Source organism: Harpia harpyja, chromosome 18 (genome assembly GCF_026419915.1).
Source record: "Harpia harpyja isolate bHarHar1 chromosome 18, bHarHar1 primary haplotype, whole genome shotgun sequence".
NCBI lineage: Eukaryota > Metazoa > Chordata > Aves > Accipitriformes > Accipitridae > Harpia > Harpia harpyja.
This window is the reverse complement of record NC_068957.1, coordinates 5,098,102-5,116,227: the sequence shown is the minus strand read 5'-3', so window position 1 is coordinate 5,116,227 and position 18,126 is coordinate 5,098,102. Positions and strand designations below refer to the sequence as shown.

At 43.1% G+C, this 18,126-nt stretch overlaps 2 protein-coding genes across 10 annotated transcripts in view; both read left to right on the top strand.

Annotated features, from left to right (window-relative positions):
• The window catches only part of LOC128153885 (phosphatidylinositol-binding clathrin assembly protein-like), a 33,855-nt gene extending 28,875 nt beyond the window's left edge, over positions 1-4,980 (top strand). For 6 of the 8 annotated variants that reach the window (XM_052813777.1, XM_052813773.1, XM_052813772.1 and 3 more), the window contains one exon: positions 483-4,980. In XM_052813777.1, the coding sequence (XP_052669737.1) occupies positions 483-497 (15 nt within the window). In that variant the 3' untranslated portion in view covers positions 498-4,980. The remainder of the gene's footprint in view (positions 1-482) is intronic. The other 2 variants (XM_052813778.1, XM_052813771.1) reach the window with 1 other exon arrangement.
• Positions 4,981-6,056: 1,076 nt separating this feature from the next.
• On the top strand, positions 6,057-17,741 carry VBP1 (VHL binding protein 1). Of its 2 annotated transcripts, none has more exons than XM_052813780.1 (6): positions 6,057-6,212; positions 11,790-11,914; positions 12,992-13,058; positions 13,522-13,620; positions 15,397-15,535; positions 16,532-17,741. In XM_052813780.1, the coding sequence occupies exons 1-6, from the start codon at positions 6,120-6,122 to the stop codon at positions 16,600-16,602; spliced, it is 594 nt and encodes a 197-aa protein (XP_052669740.1). In that variant the 5' UTR covers positions 6,057-6,119; the 3' UTR covers positions 16,603-17,741. The 2 variants fall into 2 exon arrangements, with proteins under 2 accessions (XP_052669740.1, XP_052669741.1); XM_052813781.1 differs by lacking the exon at positions 6,057-6,212 and adding an exon at positions 11,204-11,534.
• Positions 17,742-18,126: the final 385 nt, after the last annotated feature.

Below are 18,126 nucleotides of genomic sequence, written 5' to 3'. Positions count from 1 at the left end.
AGGGGTTCCTCAGTCAAGGGCAACAGTTTTTGCTGGCGAGGAAGCAAATTCAGATGGTGAGAGCATGCAAATGTAGGAAGCAAGGAAGAAAGTAAAAACCAGAGATTTAGTGGCTCACTTCTCACTGTGTCAATATTAAGAAAATGGGAGTGGTGAAGATACGTAGAACTTAGACTTCCTATGATATTAGCTGGATACTTGGTTTAGTCATGCTGACTACAGCAGTGGTGAAAGCTTTCTGAAGGATCGGGTGGTGGGGAAGTGAAAAAGGCATGGACAAGAGATCATTTGAGTTGAAGAAACTATGTACTCCTGTCATCCAAGTATGTTGGTCTTAATGTTCTTTGGGGATTTTTTTAAAGTGCCAAAACCTATAGTCTTAACTTGCAAGTAACAAGGCAGTTGAATAGATTCATAATTCTAACATACTGAGAAACCATGTGTTATATAAGTGGCATTAATATGTAATCTCTACTTCACAGATACAGTTTATGTAGATCCGCCAAAGCAGCAAGTTGTGAGAGCAACCAAATACTGGTAAAAAAAGAAAAGACTGGATTTCAATCTTTCCATAATGTATTCCAGAACAGGGCAACTGTTTCTTCCCTGTATAATACAACATTATTTTGAATTGCAATGCTTCAGAGATTCTTGTTTATAACAGTCACTGCAGTGTGAAGTCATGTTTGTTCACTGATTTTTTTTTTTTTTTTAAACTGCTCAGCAGAAAATGTATTTTATTAAGGTTGACTCAGAAGGTACAAGCTGGATTATCATCTTCAAAGCTGAGAAGAGGGGTTACATGATTGCTCTACAACCTTATTAATCAGTGGATTACCTTAGGAAGTTAACTGAGGATGTCAAAGCTATTTATTTTCTCTATAAATCCTGCGGCTGTTGTAACTAAGACACAACACAAATGAAGTCAAGCAATAAAATTTTCATGTGCTCTGATAAATACTCTGATAGAGCAATGCTTGCATTATCATAAGGCCAATATTGTGTGAAATCAGACAGCTTTTTCACATTAGAATAGCTTAAAGTAATTTGCAAACTTTATAATGTGAGTTTGAAATGCTGTGAATCACAAGATATATACATATTTTATATATAGAGAGAGAGTAAAAATAATAAATTGCTCCATTGGTATGTCAGTGTTACATGGCTAGTTGAAAGAGCCAGGCTCTGAAACAGGCTGAAAGTCTGTGATGGAGTAGGGGAAACAAGTGTGGTACAGAACAGCATGCGCAGCCTCCGACAGGTGACAGTAGCTGCACTTCCATCGAGTACCTTCTCTGCAGATAGCATCTTTCATAGCTCAAGGAAGAGTAGCTTTGGGAGCCAGTGAATGGAGGTATCCCCGAGAGCAGCAAATGGGAGCAATTTGAAAATCTTGTTGCTATCTGCGAGAGAGTCAAGAGATCCAATTTTTTTAAAAGTCCATTAGGTCAAAAGAAGCAAACCTTGCAATAGTGCCAACACTTGTGAACTGGCAACTAAATTGAAATTATTCAGCTGTAGAGAATAGCTTGTGCTGCTTTTCTGAAATAAGAACCTAGTTGTAAACCATATAAAAGTAATTATTTTTTAAAGGTGTAAATATGTGCAAACTTTTAGATAATCTTTTCTTTAATGCTGCAGTAATCTTTCTTCTGTAGTAATTTCAAGGTAAAAATGCTATGTTAAGAAATCCAGACTCTTTTTGAGAGGAAAATCTTTTAAATCAACTAATTTATGAAGTATGCTATTCATGATGGGTCAGATGTGTACAGACTTCTGGCACGTCTTTTGTATTTAACAATCTTCCTCCAAAACTGAAATCGGCTATGAAAATGCCTTATCTTGTATTTTTCAATGTCTGATAAAAAGTGATAGCGTTAAAAAAAAAAAAAAAAAGCAGTTCATAACAAGATAACAAGTAAATGGAATTGGGAACAACCTTTCTTCCAGAAGTTTAGTGGCAGAATGCAATGAGAAGCTCTCCTGTAAAATGACTTCTTCTAATGATTAATATTAAAGCTGAGTTTTCAAAAAGTGAATAGTTTTCTATTGTTACAATAATTAGGCCTCCAGAGTAGCATGTCTTTTATCTTTTGGGGAGTCTGTGATTGCGGAAATATCTCTGACTCTCACTATAAATGCAAATAGGCCTGAGAATCTTGTCAAACGGTCCTGTAGAGAACTTCTAAAATACAGCACTTTCCTCATAGTGGGAACAAGCCTTCTCCTTTTCTAAATACTTAATTCTGTCCAAAGAGTGTAAAAGTAGTATTTCTTAACCCTATGGAAATATTTTTGCCAAGTGAAACAACCCAAAAGAAACAAAATAATAAACCACCCCACAAGCCTTGCAATCTGTAACCACTAACTTCTGGGAAATGTAACCTTGCAGAAATTTAAAACTCAGAGTTTCTGAATGTGTATCGAGATTTTTTTTTTTTTTTAAAGAATTTGGACCGGTATATAGCAATTTAATGTTCAAGTTTGAATTACAAAGGGCTTCAAGCTTTAATCCACCTTTATTGGGTTGAACAATTGTACAACGTTAAGCCAATGAGTTCTTCAGTGCCTATAGTTACCCTCCATGTGATGAGGGAATAGATGCCATTTAGAATGGGTCATTGTGTTGAGGGGACTGTTTATTTCAGAAATAGTGAATTGCATTGATTTATTCAGCATTGAAAAGTCTTGAGTTCAAACTAGACCAGTACATGTAGTAATAAATATCTGGGCATTAATGACAGAGCTGAAAGCGCTACAAGCAGGCAGTTTCTAGCACTGTAAGCTGTTAGGTCTCTTTCTCATACTGAGTTGTATAAGTAATAATCCATTATTTTAATAAAAATATGCAAATAAATGCCTGGCAAACAGTATATATTTGTTATAACTTTATTGCAGAGCATTCTGAATATCTGGAATGTACTTTGCTCAGAAATGGATTTTAGTACTAGGTATAGTTTGCACTACTTCTGATTTGCTCTGGATTTTTTAATGGTTCTTTAGTATGCTTTCTTGTAGCAAAGCTGTCTGATACCAATTTATGTAGTATTAAAAAAGGAGAAACAGCCACAAAGTCCATCCTAAAAACTTTATAAGCTACCTTCTTTTTAGTCTCGTTCAGAATGTTTGATACATTAAAACACAGCTTTCAGTTTTATCCTTATGAAGAAAAGATTGCTTTGCACACTCATCTCTGCGCTAAAGTGCACAGGACTGTTTTTTGCCAACCTCTTTCTTGTGCACACATTGGAACACATAAAATGGCAGAGTACTGTGTTTTAAATAACGTTCATACATTAGAAGTGAAAAACAAGGACTTAAGATGCTGTCAAGGCTTTTATGGCTCAGAACTTGTTCTCAAAAAAAAACCCAAGAAAAAACGCTCTGAAGACAAAGGTTGTTCTTGAGGGTAACTGTAATAGCCCGCAAGAATTGCAAATAGTAGTTGTGATGAGTAAAACACTGAAGAGAGATGTATATAAACGTGACTTTCCCTTTTGTTTCCTTCCAACTTGTTTGATCAGAATCCTGTTCTGAATACTTCAGAAAGCAGATAACTTAAGATGTCACTCCATGTTTGTCTGAACAAGGAGGAAGACTTGAAATACGCTGAGCGCTTTCCATTATTGTACTTTAGTGGGTCATTCAAGCCTAACTGTTGGGACTTCATGCTGCTACAGGGAGGCTGTCTTTCGTGGGGTATACCATAAGATAACTTCTGGGGGAATTTGGAAATGTTGATTGTGTTAGGCCTGTTGGACTTGAAAGCGTACCTCTTTTTAAATAACTGGGGTTTTCTAATGTTCTCTAGATATAGTTTGACTTTGCCTCCAAGAAGTTACTGAATTGAGGTTTTTTTAATTTTGGGCATGTACTAGAGAAATCTCAGTTCTGTGCACATAGTGGTGGAATAACTTGTAGGTAAAAATAACAAATGGACTTTTGTTTAAAAACAAACAAACAACAAACACACACAAAAAAAACCACCAACAAAAAAACCTTCTGACTACAAGATTGAATACAGGGTGTATCCCCATCTGGGTTTTTTGATGTGTGGCAGGGAGGGTGGGGTTACAATTAGAATAGTATGCACTGTGGATCGGTGCTTAATTTGTACATAAAAAGGAAAACTTTGTTTTGGGTAGTTTGTATTGTAAGGACAACATCTAAAGGCACTGTGCATCAGTCATTTATTTCCATTTAAAAGATTATATTTTTGAGCAATGGAAACTGTACATGTTATCATTTATACATTACTGATAGCTAGGAATATAGAAAACCTGTTGCTATTATGCTGAAGATGTATCTGACTTGTCATTGATATATACGTTGCTGTATCACTACTTTATGCAGATTCTCATGATCATTTATTTAAAGAGATGGTAGTAACTGGTAGAGTTACAACAGGAATTGTAACATCAAACCTTTTCAGTATATCTCAAATGTGTATCCTTGTGATTAAGTTTAATCTTTTATCAGATGTTTGGCTGGAATTTCGTCTTGGAGCAATGACAAAATAGGTGCTGGAACAGATTTCCCTCACCCCAACCCACACCTTACATTATTTATTTAGTAGGTCTTGTTTTGTATGTTATGTTTTTCCCCATAACAGGTTTGTGCCTTTTATTGGGTATTTATTTAAAAGGAGCTACTATAATTTAGGTTGTTCAGGCTCTTTTTTCAGATGTATTCTTGTACAGCTGTTCCTTTACATGGGTTCCTTCATTTTATAAGAATACAGAATGTGTGGAAAATACACTAGCCACAAACTGGAAAACAAAAATAAAAATTGAGGGTTTATGTTCTACAAATAAATAATTTTTTAAAAAGAAGCCTAAGCACAAGACTGGCTGTGTGGGTATTTTAATTGTGGAACTTCACAATTTGTTAATACACAAACTGTTTGTTTTTTAAAAACTGCTCATATCCAATTATTTGATGAAACAAGTTTTGGAAAAAAATAAACTTTGGCACATGTGAGGGGTGTGTGCGTGTGATCGTTTTTTCTTGCGTTCTCAGGCTTAAGGCCTTCTGTAATACTAATAGCAACAGCTGCATTAGGATGCTTGAATAATTGTTACTCTTCTGTGTTTCCATTTAATGTGGTATTATTCCTTATTCAAGTTATCAGTGTGGCTTAACTTCATCGGTTGACGAGTTTTGCTTTGATCGTGTTTTCCTTTGGGAGGTGGCGACTCTTTTTTTCCTGTGCAGGGTCATCGGACTTGATGGAGGGGGCAGCGCAGGGGAAGACACAAAGCTGTTTGTACCACGTAGGGCTGACTTGGCCTCCTCTCCTGAGGTGTCTTGCGGCGTTCCAAGGAACAACGCCCAGGGAAGGGGTTCTGTGCCCTCAGCGTCACTGCAGCGCGGGCGGCGAAAGGGCTGTTTTCACAAATCTGCATCTTACCGTGTAAAAAGTCTCAAGATCAAAAATCAACAGCACGAAAAGGTTTAATTATGGAGCGTTTAACCCATCACCGCTTCGGCGGAGCGCCGAGGGCCCGGACAAGCCCTGCGCACAGGACCTGTCCTCTGCAGCCGCTCCTTCCTAGTAGTCCCAGCCCCGAAGAGCGCTATTTTTAGCAGCTGCTGCTTTGTTTCATTTAGCTGTAGCGATTCGTCTCCAGTTAGCAGCTTGGCCTGCTCCGCAGCTCGTCCCTGCTGCGTCACGGCCGCACGGCGGAGCAGGAGGCCGCAGCACGGCGCTGGGAGCCGTGCCCTTCCCGCGCCGGACCGCTCCCGGCTTCCCGCCGGACGGCTGCTCCCGTTTCTGTCGTTCCCCGTGTTACGCGTGCGGATTTTGCTGCTTCTCCGTGGGGGGAAGGCAGGACGGAGCGCGGCGGCAGCGGCCGCCCGAGCAACCCGCCGCCCCTCCGGGCCCTCACACGCTCCCGCCGCTGCCCGCCCGGCAGGGGCGGGAGCAGCCGGGCCCGCCCCCGGCCCCGGCCCACCAATGGGCGAGGCTTTAGGACGGCCGCCGCCCCGCCTACCCCTCGGCGTCATCGCGTCGCTCAAAGCCTGACAGCCAACGGACGGGGTGGCGCTCGGCGCTGACGTTATGACGTACGAGCCCGGCGTCCCGGGGAAGGCCGCGCACGCACCGTCCGTTCCCCAAGATGGCGGCGGCCACCAGCAGCGAGACGGGGTGCGGCGAGGCGGCGGCGGGCGAGAAGCGCGGCCCCCTCGGCATCCCCGAGGCGGTCTTCGTGGTGAGCGGGGGGGGCCGGAGGGGGGTCGGAGGGAGCTGCGCTCCGGCGGCCGGGACCGGCCCCCGTGAGGCGGCACCTGCGGCGGGGCCGCGGCCTGGCGGGCGGGCGGTGCCTGCGGGAGCGCGGGCGGCGGGGCTGCGCCTCGCGGGGCCGGGCCGGGCCGGGCCGGGGGGCTCAGCGGGAGCCGCCGGACCCTCCCCGCCGCTCCCCCGGGCCCGGCCGGCCCCGCTCTGCCCGCGGAGCGTCCTGCGGTCTCGGCCCGAGGCCGCCCCGCGCCCGGGGAGGGCGGCGGCTTCTCCTCCCTCGGGAGCGGCAGGGTCCTGCGGGGGGCGGGGGGTGCCCTGGTCCTGAGGATTTGGAGGGGTCGAGTTGCTTGGTCTGGATTCTGTCTCGGCGCTGTTCAGTGTTAACGCGCTTTACAGCCAGCTCCAGTCCCCGTTTTAAGCGTTACCATCTTATTTCGGCGGCCGGCTCGTGCCAACGAAGAGCGTGTTATGAATGAACCCTCCCGTCACGCCTGTGTATGTCATACCCACTAAGACGTGGTTCCTTGCGGCGGTTCCCCCTGCGCGGAGCACAACGTTGCCGCTTCTGTTTCATCTCCGATAATGCCGAACCGCGCTCCTAGCACCTTTCCCGGCGTCTTCCTCTCGTAATCTAGTTCTTGATCGTTGAGCAGGACCGCTCTTCAGAAGCGACCGCGGTGTCCAGCTAGGTTTCCCGACTTCTCGAAAACCAACAAATGTGTGTCCTTCAGAAAACAGGCTGAACTTGTTTATCCAACTTTAAAAAGTGATTTACTAAACATTTAATAATCCCGTTGACCGGTTGAAAAGAAGAATTCATCAACTTACGTGGTGATGTAATGCCAGAATTACCTGTTGTTCGCTTTCTGCTGTAAGCTAGCTCTTGGTGTGCTGTCTTGATTGCTACTTTATTTCATTTGATCAATAAGTATTGATCAGACTGGCTATACCTGGCTGCCTTGGTATCATCTTGAAACATCAGCTGTTTGCCCTGAATGCTTTGCTTATTGTGCTGCTTTATTACTGAGATTTTCTTGGATTTTGAAAACCTATATCTCTCAGATCTGTCTTGATACCTTTACCAGAGCTGTTTGGACCGATCAGGTATGACTGCTCTTATAGAAATAAATGGGTTTGACTTGCATTTTTGTATTTCTAGGTGTAGTACTTGTATTACTTATGTGTCTTGCTAGGGCATAGGTCCTGAATGAACAGGTACCGTACGCTTGCTTTCAGTGCATCCACATCCTACTTTTTCTTTAAGTTTCTTTAACAGTTACTGAGGTCTGGCAAATCTTACTGGGATGTAAAACCATTGCTGCCTGCGGCTAACTTCCTTCCACCCCCTTATGGGAGACTGATGTAGATCAAGCGAAAGGAAGGGGCCGTGGCTTCAGCTGCCCTACGAGACCTCGATCATCGTGACAGAGGAGAACTTGCGCTGGCTCTACAGTGGAGGTGGCCACCCTGGCAAGGAACAGGAGATAACCGGCCTCGGCAAACACTTTGAGGGTGTCTGTCACATCCCTCGTTTTCATGCTGGTAGCTGTCGATGCAGTTCACGTTTGGTTCCACATTGTTCTCTTTCGACACTTGTGTCCAAAGTATCTCACGTGCTCTACCATTCGACCTGGGAGAGTTCTGGGGGTTGTGGATTAGTTCTGTGCTTCTCTTCAGTTCTTCATAACCTTATATCTGGATCTAAAACCCATTGAAGTTTCCTAATTCTCAGTGTTGAGAGGTGCTCTAATCAAATGCAGCTGTCTCTGCAGAAGAGATCCTCGATGATGATCTTGGAGTACTTAGAGGTAGATGTTAAGATGGACTTTTTATTCAAAATAAGCATATGCTAGGAAGTTTTTAATGGTATTCTGCTCCACAAAGTGAAAATACTAGTGTCTTGAGGCTGGTTTTTATTACAGGTTTTTTCTTCAGAAAATAGGTTTCTGTTTCAAAAACATTGTATACTATCCTGATGATAAAGACTTCCTGGTCACTTGTGTGACAATTCCCCCCACTGCATGCTATACGGGCAGTCTTACTGTGAATCTTGTCTTCAGAGATGTTTTCTCTAAGTGTCTTGATTCAGTAGAGGCTCTTCAAACATTATGGCAGATACCTTTTCTTAGGCATTGATCTGTGGATTCTTGTGCCTCTTCAGATTTCAAGTGACATTAAACACTAACTCAAGGTTTTACTGGAGTTTAAAAACCACTCCAGATAGAACTTTCAACTCTGTTTTCTTTTGAGCTGTTGTCTAGATGTTTCCAAATAAAATGCCTTCCTTATTCTGCCTTCCTTAGCATGTGTGTGAGTAGGAGGACAGGGGATGCAAATCTGAAAACGTGTCTCTCTCGTCATGTTCTCTCTGTATGCCCATAGGTGATGACAGCTCTCTGCAGAAGCAGAACGAGTGCCAGTGGCTCTTCATTTGGGTCACCACTCAAAAGATAAACATAAGGCCGCATGGGGAATGTGCTATCCTGCTGTATTTCAGGGCTTTTACAGAGTGGTCATGTGGCTTGGCTTGAAGTTTGCTAAGACTGTGTTACCTTTATGGTATACAACAGTGGTGTTTTGCCAGTGAATTTTCTTAGGTCCTTGCAGAACCTGTAAGGTAGTTCTGCAGTTGAGATGCTGTGTGACACACCATGAAGCAGGGATCCTAATAGCATTGACACCCAGCTCTGCTACAAAGCTGTTCTGTTCAAGCTCAAAGAAGTGACCGTGTCTCAGCCTTGCAGTTGGGTAAGAAGGGCCAAAAGCCCAACCAGCAGGACTTGGAAGTTGCAGCTGGAAAACCTGGGTGGTAAATCTCAGCCCGCCTTGGACTGGGGCATTGTGGTGGGTTGACTCTGGCTGGACACCAGGTGCCCACCAAAGCTGTTCTATCGCTCCCCCCTCCTCAGCTGGACAGGGGAGAGAAAAAATATAACAAAGGGCTCGTGGGTCGAGATAAGGACAGGAGAGATCACTCATCTATTACCGTCATGGGCAAAACAGACTCAACTTGGGGAAAGTTAACTCAATTTATTACCAATCAACCAGAGTAGGGTAATGAGAAATAAAACCAAATCTCAGAACACCTTCCCTCCACCCCTCCCTTCTTCCCGGGCACAACTTCACTCCTGGATTCTCTACCGACCCCCCCAGCAGTGCAGGGGGATGGGGAACGGTGTTTACGGTCAGTTTATCACACGTTATTTCTGCTGCTTCATCCTCCTCAGGGGCAGGACTCATCACACTCTTCCCCTGCTCCAGCGTGGGGTCCCTCCCACGGGAGACAGTCCGCCACGAACTTCTCCAACGTGGGTCATTCCCACGGGCTGCAGTTCTTCACAAACTGCTCTGGCGTGGGTCCCTTCCACGGGCTGCAGTCCTTCAGGCACAGACTGCTCCAGCGTGGGTCCCCCCCAGGGTCACAAGTCGTGCCAGAAAACCTGCTCCAGCGTGGGCTCCTCTCTCCACAGATCCACAGGTCCTGCCAGGAGCCTGCTCCAGCACGGGCTTCCCACGGGGTCCCAGCCTCCTTCGGGCATCCACCTGCTCCGGCGTGGGGTCCTCCCCGGGCTGCAGGTGGAGATCTGCTCCACCGTGGACCTCCATGGGCTGCAGGGGGACAGCCTGCCTCACCATGGTCTTCCCCACAGGCTGCAGGGGAATCTCTGCTCCGGCGCCTGGAGCATCTCCTCCCCCTCCTTCTTCACTGACCTTGGTGTCCGCAGGGTTGTTTCTCTTACATGTTCTCACTCCTCTCTCCAGCTGCCGTTTCTGTGTCCCAGCAACTTCTTTCCTTCTTAAACGTGTTATCACAGAGGCGCTACCGCTATCGCTGATGGGCTCGGCCTTGGCTGGCGGCGGGTCTGTCTTAGAGCCGGCTGGTATTGGCTCTGTCGGACACAGGGGAAGCTTCCAGCAGCTTCTCACAGAAGCCACCCCTGTAACCCCCCCACCCCCCCCCCCCCCCCCCCCAAACCTTGCCACACAAAGCCAATACAGGCATTATGTAGTGGGAGGAGATCACCAGTATACAGGGGGCCTGGATTCACTTCTCTGCATCTTCATTTCAGGAGGACTTGGGTTCTGTCTTGTCTGTCTGTACAAACAGCCATCAGCTGAGGCAGAGGTGGGCTGCCAGGCAGTGTGGGGGGTGATTTGTTGCCCACCTGCTTTTTCTTTCTGTCTTGGGTGATTTACATGAGCAGAATAGCTTCCACAAGAGGGAGTTTCATTTCGGAACATCCTCGGGCCTCACTTCTACAACACTTGCCTGAATCTAATCCTTGTTTGTTTTGGTTAAAGCTTCTCTACAGGCTTCATCAGGAGGCAGGAATGCGTCTCCTTCTGTTGTCGGTGAGGTAGCTTAGGGCGTTCCTCAGACAGCTAGTCTGAAATGCGGTCTCTTGAGTTCTGTTGTACCACCTAGATCATGCTGCCTGCTGAAGTCTGTTGTGGCGTTCATATTTCTACTGCAGATTTCCTTAATGATAAGGAAGGTGGGTGACTTCTTACCAGGTTCAGTAATTTCATAGTAAGTTTCTTTAGCCGAGAGAGCTTAGGAGTCACAATGAGGGGAACCAGCTATATGTCTGATATTACTTCAGTAATGCATTATAGTCTTTCTCTGATGTGAAACTACCGGAATGGAAACACCTAGTTAAAAAGAAGAAGCGGAAGAGGCCTGTGGTAGGCTTCCGTCAGATTTTGTGGAGCCATATAGACAAATAAGGACAGAATTACTGCAGTGGAGGAGTGTGGTCATCTTGAATTACACGTAGGTAAATGCTGTCAAGGTCAGAAACGCGTGGTTGATCTCTGGCCCGGCGTGCCTTTCAGGAGGCTGAGAACATTGCCCACAGGCAGCTGAACTGCTTGCTGGGAGTCTGAAGGAGGCACTTGCAGAGGTCAGCATCCTCGCCTGCTCAGGCCTGTCTTCTCTGGCTACTTTTCCAGTTGCTGGTAGGACTGGCTGGAATTGTTCTCTAGAGGTTTCCGTGGCTTCCTGCTGACTATAGAAGGAGCTTTTGAAGACAAGCTGTTTACTACCATAAAGCCTGCCTGAGCAGATTCCACAGTTTCCCCCGCTTGCCTCTTTCTCTGCCACAACATGCTTGATCAGGCCATGATTCTCTTCCTTCATCAGTCTTATCCTAAATAGTTGGGAATCTGATTAGCCACAGAGAAGCATTATCCCTGCTTTACAGATAGGAAAACAAAGTTTAGCCATGGTCTGAGGATATCCGCCCCTGTTAGGTGTCATTTGACGTTGGCCAGGACTGAAAGCACCACTAACAAGGTACTAGCAAATACGGTTATGAAATAATCCTTGCACCTATTCTGTCGTTCCCTACCAAAAAAGGGGGGGAGGGGGAAGTGAAAAGGTGACTAACTAAGAAAGGGAACAAAATGATTTTGTACTTCAGAAAAAAAAAGTTGCTTGTTTACATATAAAAACCCCTCTAGACTTAGCTGCAATAAGATGATAGCATGACTGTATCTAGGATTTTTGTAAAACTCTTCTAACATTGAGGGTTTCTTTCTCCCCTTAAAGGAAGATGTAGATTCTTTTATGAAACAGCCTGGAAATGAGACAGCAGATGTAGTTCTTAAGAAGTTGGATGAGCAGTATCAGAAGTATAAATTTTTGGAACTTAATCTTGCTCAAAAGAAAAGGAGGTAAGTCATAATTTTTGCAGAATTGGGAAATGTTTAGCACAGTTCTATCTTTTTATTATTTTTTTTTTTTTAAATATCCCAAGAAGTAAGAAGTTGATGTTAGGAGAGCTAGCATTTGCAGTACTTTCAGAAAAGCCCAGCTTTTTGTCTTTTTTCTTCCTGAGAATTACACGCAAAAGAATTTACAGTATTGCTGAATTGGTCCTTAGCCTTTAAGGCCAAAAAGTACTGCTATAGTCTCTTAATTTTGTCAGCCTAATGTAAATAAGAATATGTTTTTATCAAATGACTACTGTATCAAGCCTGTAACTTTTGGTTTAGTAATATCCTCTCTCTTCAGTAGCTTCAGTCTAGATCTGAAGCTAGGCAAGAAGCACATTTTTAAAAGCTAAAATCAAAGCTCCAGGTAATGTTTTATTTAGATTAAGCGTCTTTCATGGACAAATATCCCTCATGATGTCCACCTGGAGGTCTGCTTTGGCAGTCGCTGCTGTCTGAGCCTGCTGGCTGCAGAGGAGGAGCAGCCTGGGAGGCCGGTGGGGATCCCAGCGTCTCTGCTAGGCTGCTGCAGGGGCTGTCGAGGAGGGGGACGCCCTCAACTCTGGAGAGAGCTTTCTTTTTAACAGTGCCAAGTCTTGCAGCTCTAAGCTGTTTGTTAGAATAGTTTGTGGAGCTTAGAAGCAACACGCCTGTTTTCTTTTACCTACAGTGTTTTTTATCTGTGTTTCTGCTGAGGTTTCCCTCTCCTCTGGGGAGATCAGAAATATGCAAAAAAAAATACCATTTTAGCAGACAGGTATCTGTTACTGTTAATATGTGTTTGTTCCGGTTTGAAAGCTGTATGTATTGTTCTGCTTCAGAAAACTAATGAGCCTCAGTATGGTAAGAGGCAGGTGAAGCTGTAGCTGAGATGCCTTTACTTGCCGTATCTTTCAAATCTGCATTTGTAAGCCTGGAAAGCTGTTAAGAGTTTCAAGTTTTAAAATAGAGGTTGGATTGTATAATAAAACTGATCACTTGTTTAGGAAACTTTGTGTCTCTGTAAAATAATAAATTATGACTGTTGTTAATTCACAGGCTAAAAAGTCAGATTCCTGAAATTAAACAGACATTAGAAATTTTAAAACACATGCAGAAGAAAAAGGTAAACTATTTTGAATATCTAATGAGTATGAGAAAAGCTAACTACATTTCCACCCTGACAGAACACATTGCAAGAAATGTTTTGGAGAGCACACTTAATATGCCTTTATAAATAACAGAATTGTTTTTAAAGGTATGTAGTACTTTTTGAAAGCTAGTTCAAAAAAAGTTAATGTTTGTAATGCAAACTTCACTTTTAATAGTGTAAAGATTACAGCTAAGCTTTGACTTCATCTCTATTCTTTAGAGAGATTTCTATATTGTTTTTAAATACATGTTTTTAAAATGCTTTATTACTGGAGCCCTAACTTTAATGTTGAAGTAAAATTACGTAGAGTTCCACTGAAGTTAATACTGTATCAATGGCAAAAAGCAGAAAAGTGTGCTCTTTACTGTAAGTTTTATGTCTTTGACATAAGTTTCCAGTGAAAATAGCAATTTTAAGTTTTATCATTTGTCTTAAGGATTCCACAAATCCAATGGAAACCAGATTTTTATTGGCAGATAATCTCTACTGCAAAGCTTCAGTTCCTCCTACAGATAAAGTTTGTTTGTGGTTGGGGGTAAGTAAAACGGAACTTTCTCTGAAACTGTTTAAATAACTTCTAAAAGGCTTATAAAAGACAGTGTTCGTCACTGTCTCATCTGTACTTCTAGTGGCTGTGGGCATAATTCTGTTCATGTGTGCATAGTGGAGCTGTGTCCTGTCAGCAGGGCAAACCTAACATGACAATTTCAGTGCATTAGTGAAGGTTCCACGTTCGATTTTACTTGGTGCCTGAACAGTAAGGCTTCAGAGAATTGTAATTTTGCTGCACTGTTCTTTCCAAAAAGCTTATTCCTGAATGTTTTCCTTACCACTTCTATCACTTTGTGGTTCAAGTTACCATCATCCAGCATTGCCTGGGATGGGTATGTGCCCAGCGAAATAACTTAGTTTGGCAAGTAGCTCCCATCTTCTCTACATTATTTGTATTTAGCATCTTGCTGTCCCTTTTCATGCACGTTTTTAGGGAAAGATGGGGTTTCTGTTACTCACAGGTACCTGCCAGCATTTATAGCAGAATATGTGCTAAAGACTGGTGGGATCAGAGCTCAAAACGCAGATTTCTAAGTACTGAAGCGAGATCAGGTTGAGGTATTTTGTATTGAGAGGCTTCCTTGTATGTGGAGATAACCTGCTAATGTTTAATTTGAGACTTCTAAATCCCGGGTGTTCCCAAATCCCTGTGCTGGCTGCCAAACAAAACCACTTGGTTAGGGCAGAAACATTGTTGACATGTGCAGCATCTGGACTGATTGGGCAGTTACTCCCAACCTCTCCCACTTCTTTTCTATCATAGAGAAGATTTGTCTGATACCTGTTGCTTTTAGGAGACTATCTTCAGAATTCACAAACATTCATGGAACATCCCGGGTTTATTTTGTAACAGAATATCAGAGAAAGTTCATCCTTTTGAAGGTTCATACAGAAAAGCTACAATGAAGTGCCACAAGCAATTTATTATATTTAGGTGTTCTTGGCCTTCTGCCTTTATCCTCCTTGTTGCTTACAGTCTGCGTGTTGGGCTATGCATATTACTATTGTTGGGGAAACTATATCTTCCAGTTATTTTAAAAGAAGAACGGTTTATCTCACTCTTGCAGCTCTGTGTAGCATTCCCTGGGATCGTGTCTAATTAGTAGTGTGTGGCTCTGCTCAATGCACAGTTCTTGAGTGGGACAAAGCTTCATTGGTGCATCTTCACTTGACACTGCTCTTTCATCTCTTCGTGTGGTAGCTTCTTACTGAAATAAAGATTTGTAGATTAAAAACCACCGCGGTATGGGATAGGACTTGTATACATGTTATATCTTTAAATACCTGTAATACTTCTTGTTGATGACCAGTGCCATTAGGCTGTTTGTCAGTGTTCCACACAGAGATCCTAAAGTTAATCTTGAATGCAACAAAAATTGTTTATAGAGTTGTGTGGCACCTAACAGGTGCTGCTAAGAAATGTGAAGTCTCTTGCCTTTCAAATACGGTGAAGATGAGATGCTGGTACCTGAAAGGCTGAATGCAGTCCACAGCCCCCCACAACAGGGAAATCCCTCGTTGCTTAGCTATAGGAAGAGAATGTTTTTTAAGTCACTAGAGTGATTTATTACTCAGTTACTGAAGTGGTGGAGGCCTCAAGTGGATTCTGGCATTGCTTATCCTGAATCTTGTTGTCTTGGCGTGTCAGGACAGCCTTTTGTTAATGTGATAAGTTATAAACAGCAGCCTGAAATAAGCCTGCTATGGCTTATTCCTTACAATACAAGAGGAAAAGCTTTATCCATCTTTCTTTTTTTAGGCCAATGTGATGCTTGAATATGATATTGATGAAGCTCAGGCTCTGTTAGAGAAGAATTTGTCAACAGCCACAAGAAACCTTGATCTTCTAGAGGAAGACCTGGATTTTCTTAGAGATCAGTTCACCACTACAGAAGTCAGTATCCTTTTTTTTTATTTGTGGGGGAAGAGGTGTCTGTGAAAGCTAACGTAGAGGTAATTACCAATTCCTGACATGTTTTTATCTTAGACTGGCTGCCCTTAAAATTGTGTAGCACTCCAGGAACTTAACCTTTTCTAGCAGTGAAACGGGATACTGTGTTTCCAGTGCTGAGCTGAGCGTTGGCATGTTAGATGTAGCAAAGCTCGTGTTTGCCATTGGGTCCCCCTGAAACCTACCGCGGCGGTTGCAAACCGAGGCTGGGAGTGAGTTGGAAGTGTGGGTCGGTGCTCTGCATTGATGGCCAGGTGGCCATTTCAAAGCAAAGTGACTCTTCCTTCCTCTCTAGAGCGTGTGAATATTGTTCTTCGGGCTATTGGTAATCATACCCAATTCAGCTGCCATTGCAATGTTCTCCAAGCAGCACAAGCCCTGCTGCAGCAAGCTTGGTGCTAGCTTAGGCGTTGCTTAACTTTTATTTTACTTCTTTATACTATCATGAACCACCTCCGGGGGGGGGGGGGGGTTAATACTTTCTACTTAAAAAATATTTTAATGATGAGGGTAGCCGTCAACTGAAGCATTAGATTTAGTAAATGAAGGAATAACGACTTGTTTTTTCAAGTTGATACTTAAGCTATCTTAGTGCTGCAGGAAGTTACAGATGCCTGAAATAGGCAAATAACAGCTGATATGGGCAGGTTGACTGAAATCAGAAAAGAGTAGCTGTAAGTAAAAGTAAAAGCGTGTTTCTCTGTAATATCTTTTTGGAGGTTTTTAAGTAAATGGTATAAATGCTGCAGTTATTAACAGTTACTAGTATTCCTGTGTGTTAAGGCTTTGCACCAAGTCAGCTCTTTCATTAAGTGGTTTCTATATTGACTGTTACAAGTAAATGAAGTGTGGCCAACTGTATAACCTGCTTTTTCCCTTTTCTCCTTTTTTCTTTTTTTTTTTCCTTAATGAATGAGCTATTTCCTTAACTCTGCACCCTCAGATATGGCTAGAGTTTATAATTGGGATGTAAAGAGAAGAAACAAGCAAGACCCTTCCAAAAACAAAGCATAGTTTTGCCAATTTTAAATGTGGTTTCAATTTCCAAATATTTTTTATTTAAACACCCCCAAGTTCATTCTTAAGGGACTGAGTTACTTTAAGCATTTCAGTAAATGGTAAAATATATAAAAACTAATGGTGAGCACCATTTTATTTATTTGTAAACTCGAAATTTGGTTTCATGCATGCTTCATGAAATGAATTACTTGAAAAGGCACCACACAGTCCAGCAAAGGACATAGTATTTTGATCAGACCAGTCTGTCATAAATAAATTTCTACCTGAAAGCTTGTCTGAAAAGTCGAGGGGCATGTATGAAATGGAGTCTGACATTTTAGCAGGTTTAGGTAATGCAGGGGTTTACTTTTTCGTCTGTGTACGGCTGAAGTTAAAGTCAACTTGGGCTGGGAAGACATGCAGCTGTAATGTTCTAGGAAGCAGAAAAAACACAGTGAAGTCTTGGATTTTGTTTCAGTCAGTTAATTGGCAGCATCAACCTGCAAGCATTCCTGGATATCCGCTTTGGATAAACTTGTTTTTAATAGTTACTGGTTAGTTAACTGCCTGTTACTGAACTCTCAGCACTTTACATACAGCAGTTTGTGACTTGTCTTCAGAGAAGAGTGGTAAATGGAGTAAACAGCACAAGCTATGTCAAGACTGCAGGTGATCTCACCCCGTTCTTTTTCATACATGTGCACATGTTGCTTATTTTTGCAAATGCGTTGAACAAGGACACCAAAATGCTGATAGCCTGTAAACAAGAAACCCCCTATTTACGATCCCTTAGACAAGATGTCCAGTTCAAATGTCTTAACACTCTCAGCCTCCCACGTGGTGAAACCTGTATTAGATAAGGATGGTTTACTGAAGCATGACTTCTGGTGTTAACAGTTGGAATATTTTTTTGGTTCTTACGAAGCCTTGAAAGATTGTTGCCTTTTACCTCTGCAGTTTCTTTCTAAAATGAAATGCTCGGTGGTGATGTCAGTGGCTAATATTCACATTCTGTGACTGAGAATACAGGTTTCGCTGCAAAATAAATGCAAATGTTAACTGTTTGATCTTCATGTAAGAAACAAAATACCTGTAAATTTTTTGTACTTTTATTTCATGATATTAAAATAGTAAAACTAAACAGTTGTGGCAAACACCTGTTTTTGTGCATCTTTCTTTGTGTGAGAAAGTCATGAATCTGATGTGTGATCTCTTATAATGTTTCCCTCCCTTAGTTGGGGGCGGGAGGGTGAAAAAACGCAGCTGAAGCAGCAGACATGAAAAGTGTGGCTGCTCAATACTGCCTTCAATGAAATGGGGAGTGTGAGTCAGTGCGTCTGAATTTGTGAATACGAGCAACTGCTTTGACAGCACTGTGGCCGTAGAAGAGTTAAGAGCTGCAGGGATGGGCATAAAAAAGGTAAATCCTTACCACTGGTCACAAGTAAGTACCTGGGCTTGGCTCATCTGTACCTTTCCTGCAGGGCGATACAGTTTGTTCCAGTGTCTTTGGCTGTAGCAGAGAGACGTTTAGATCTA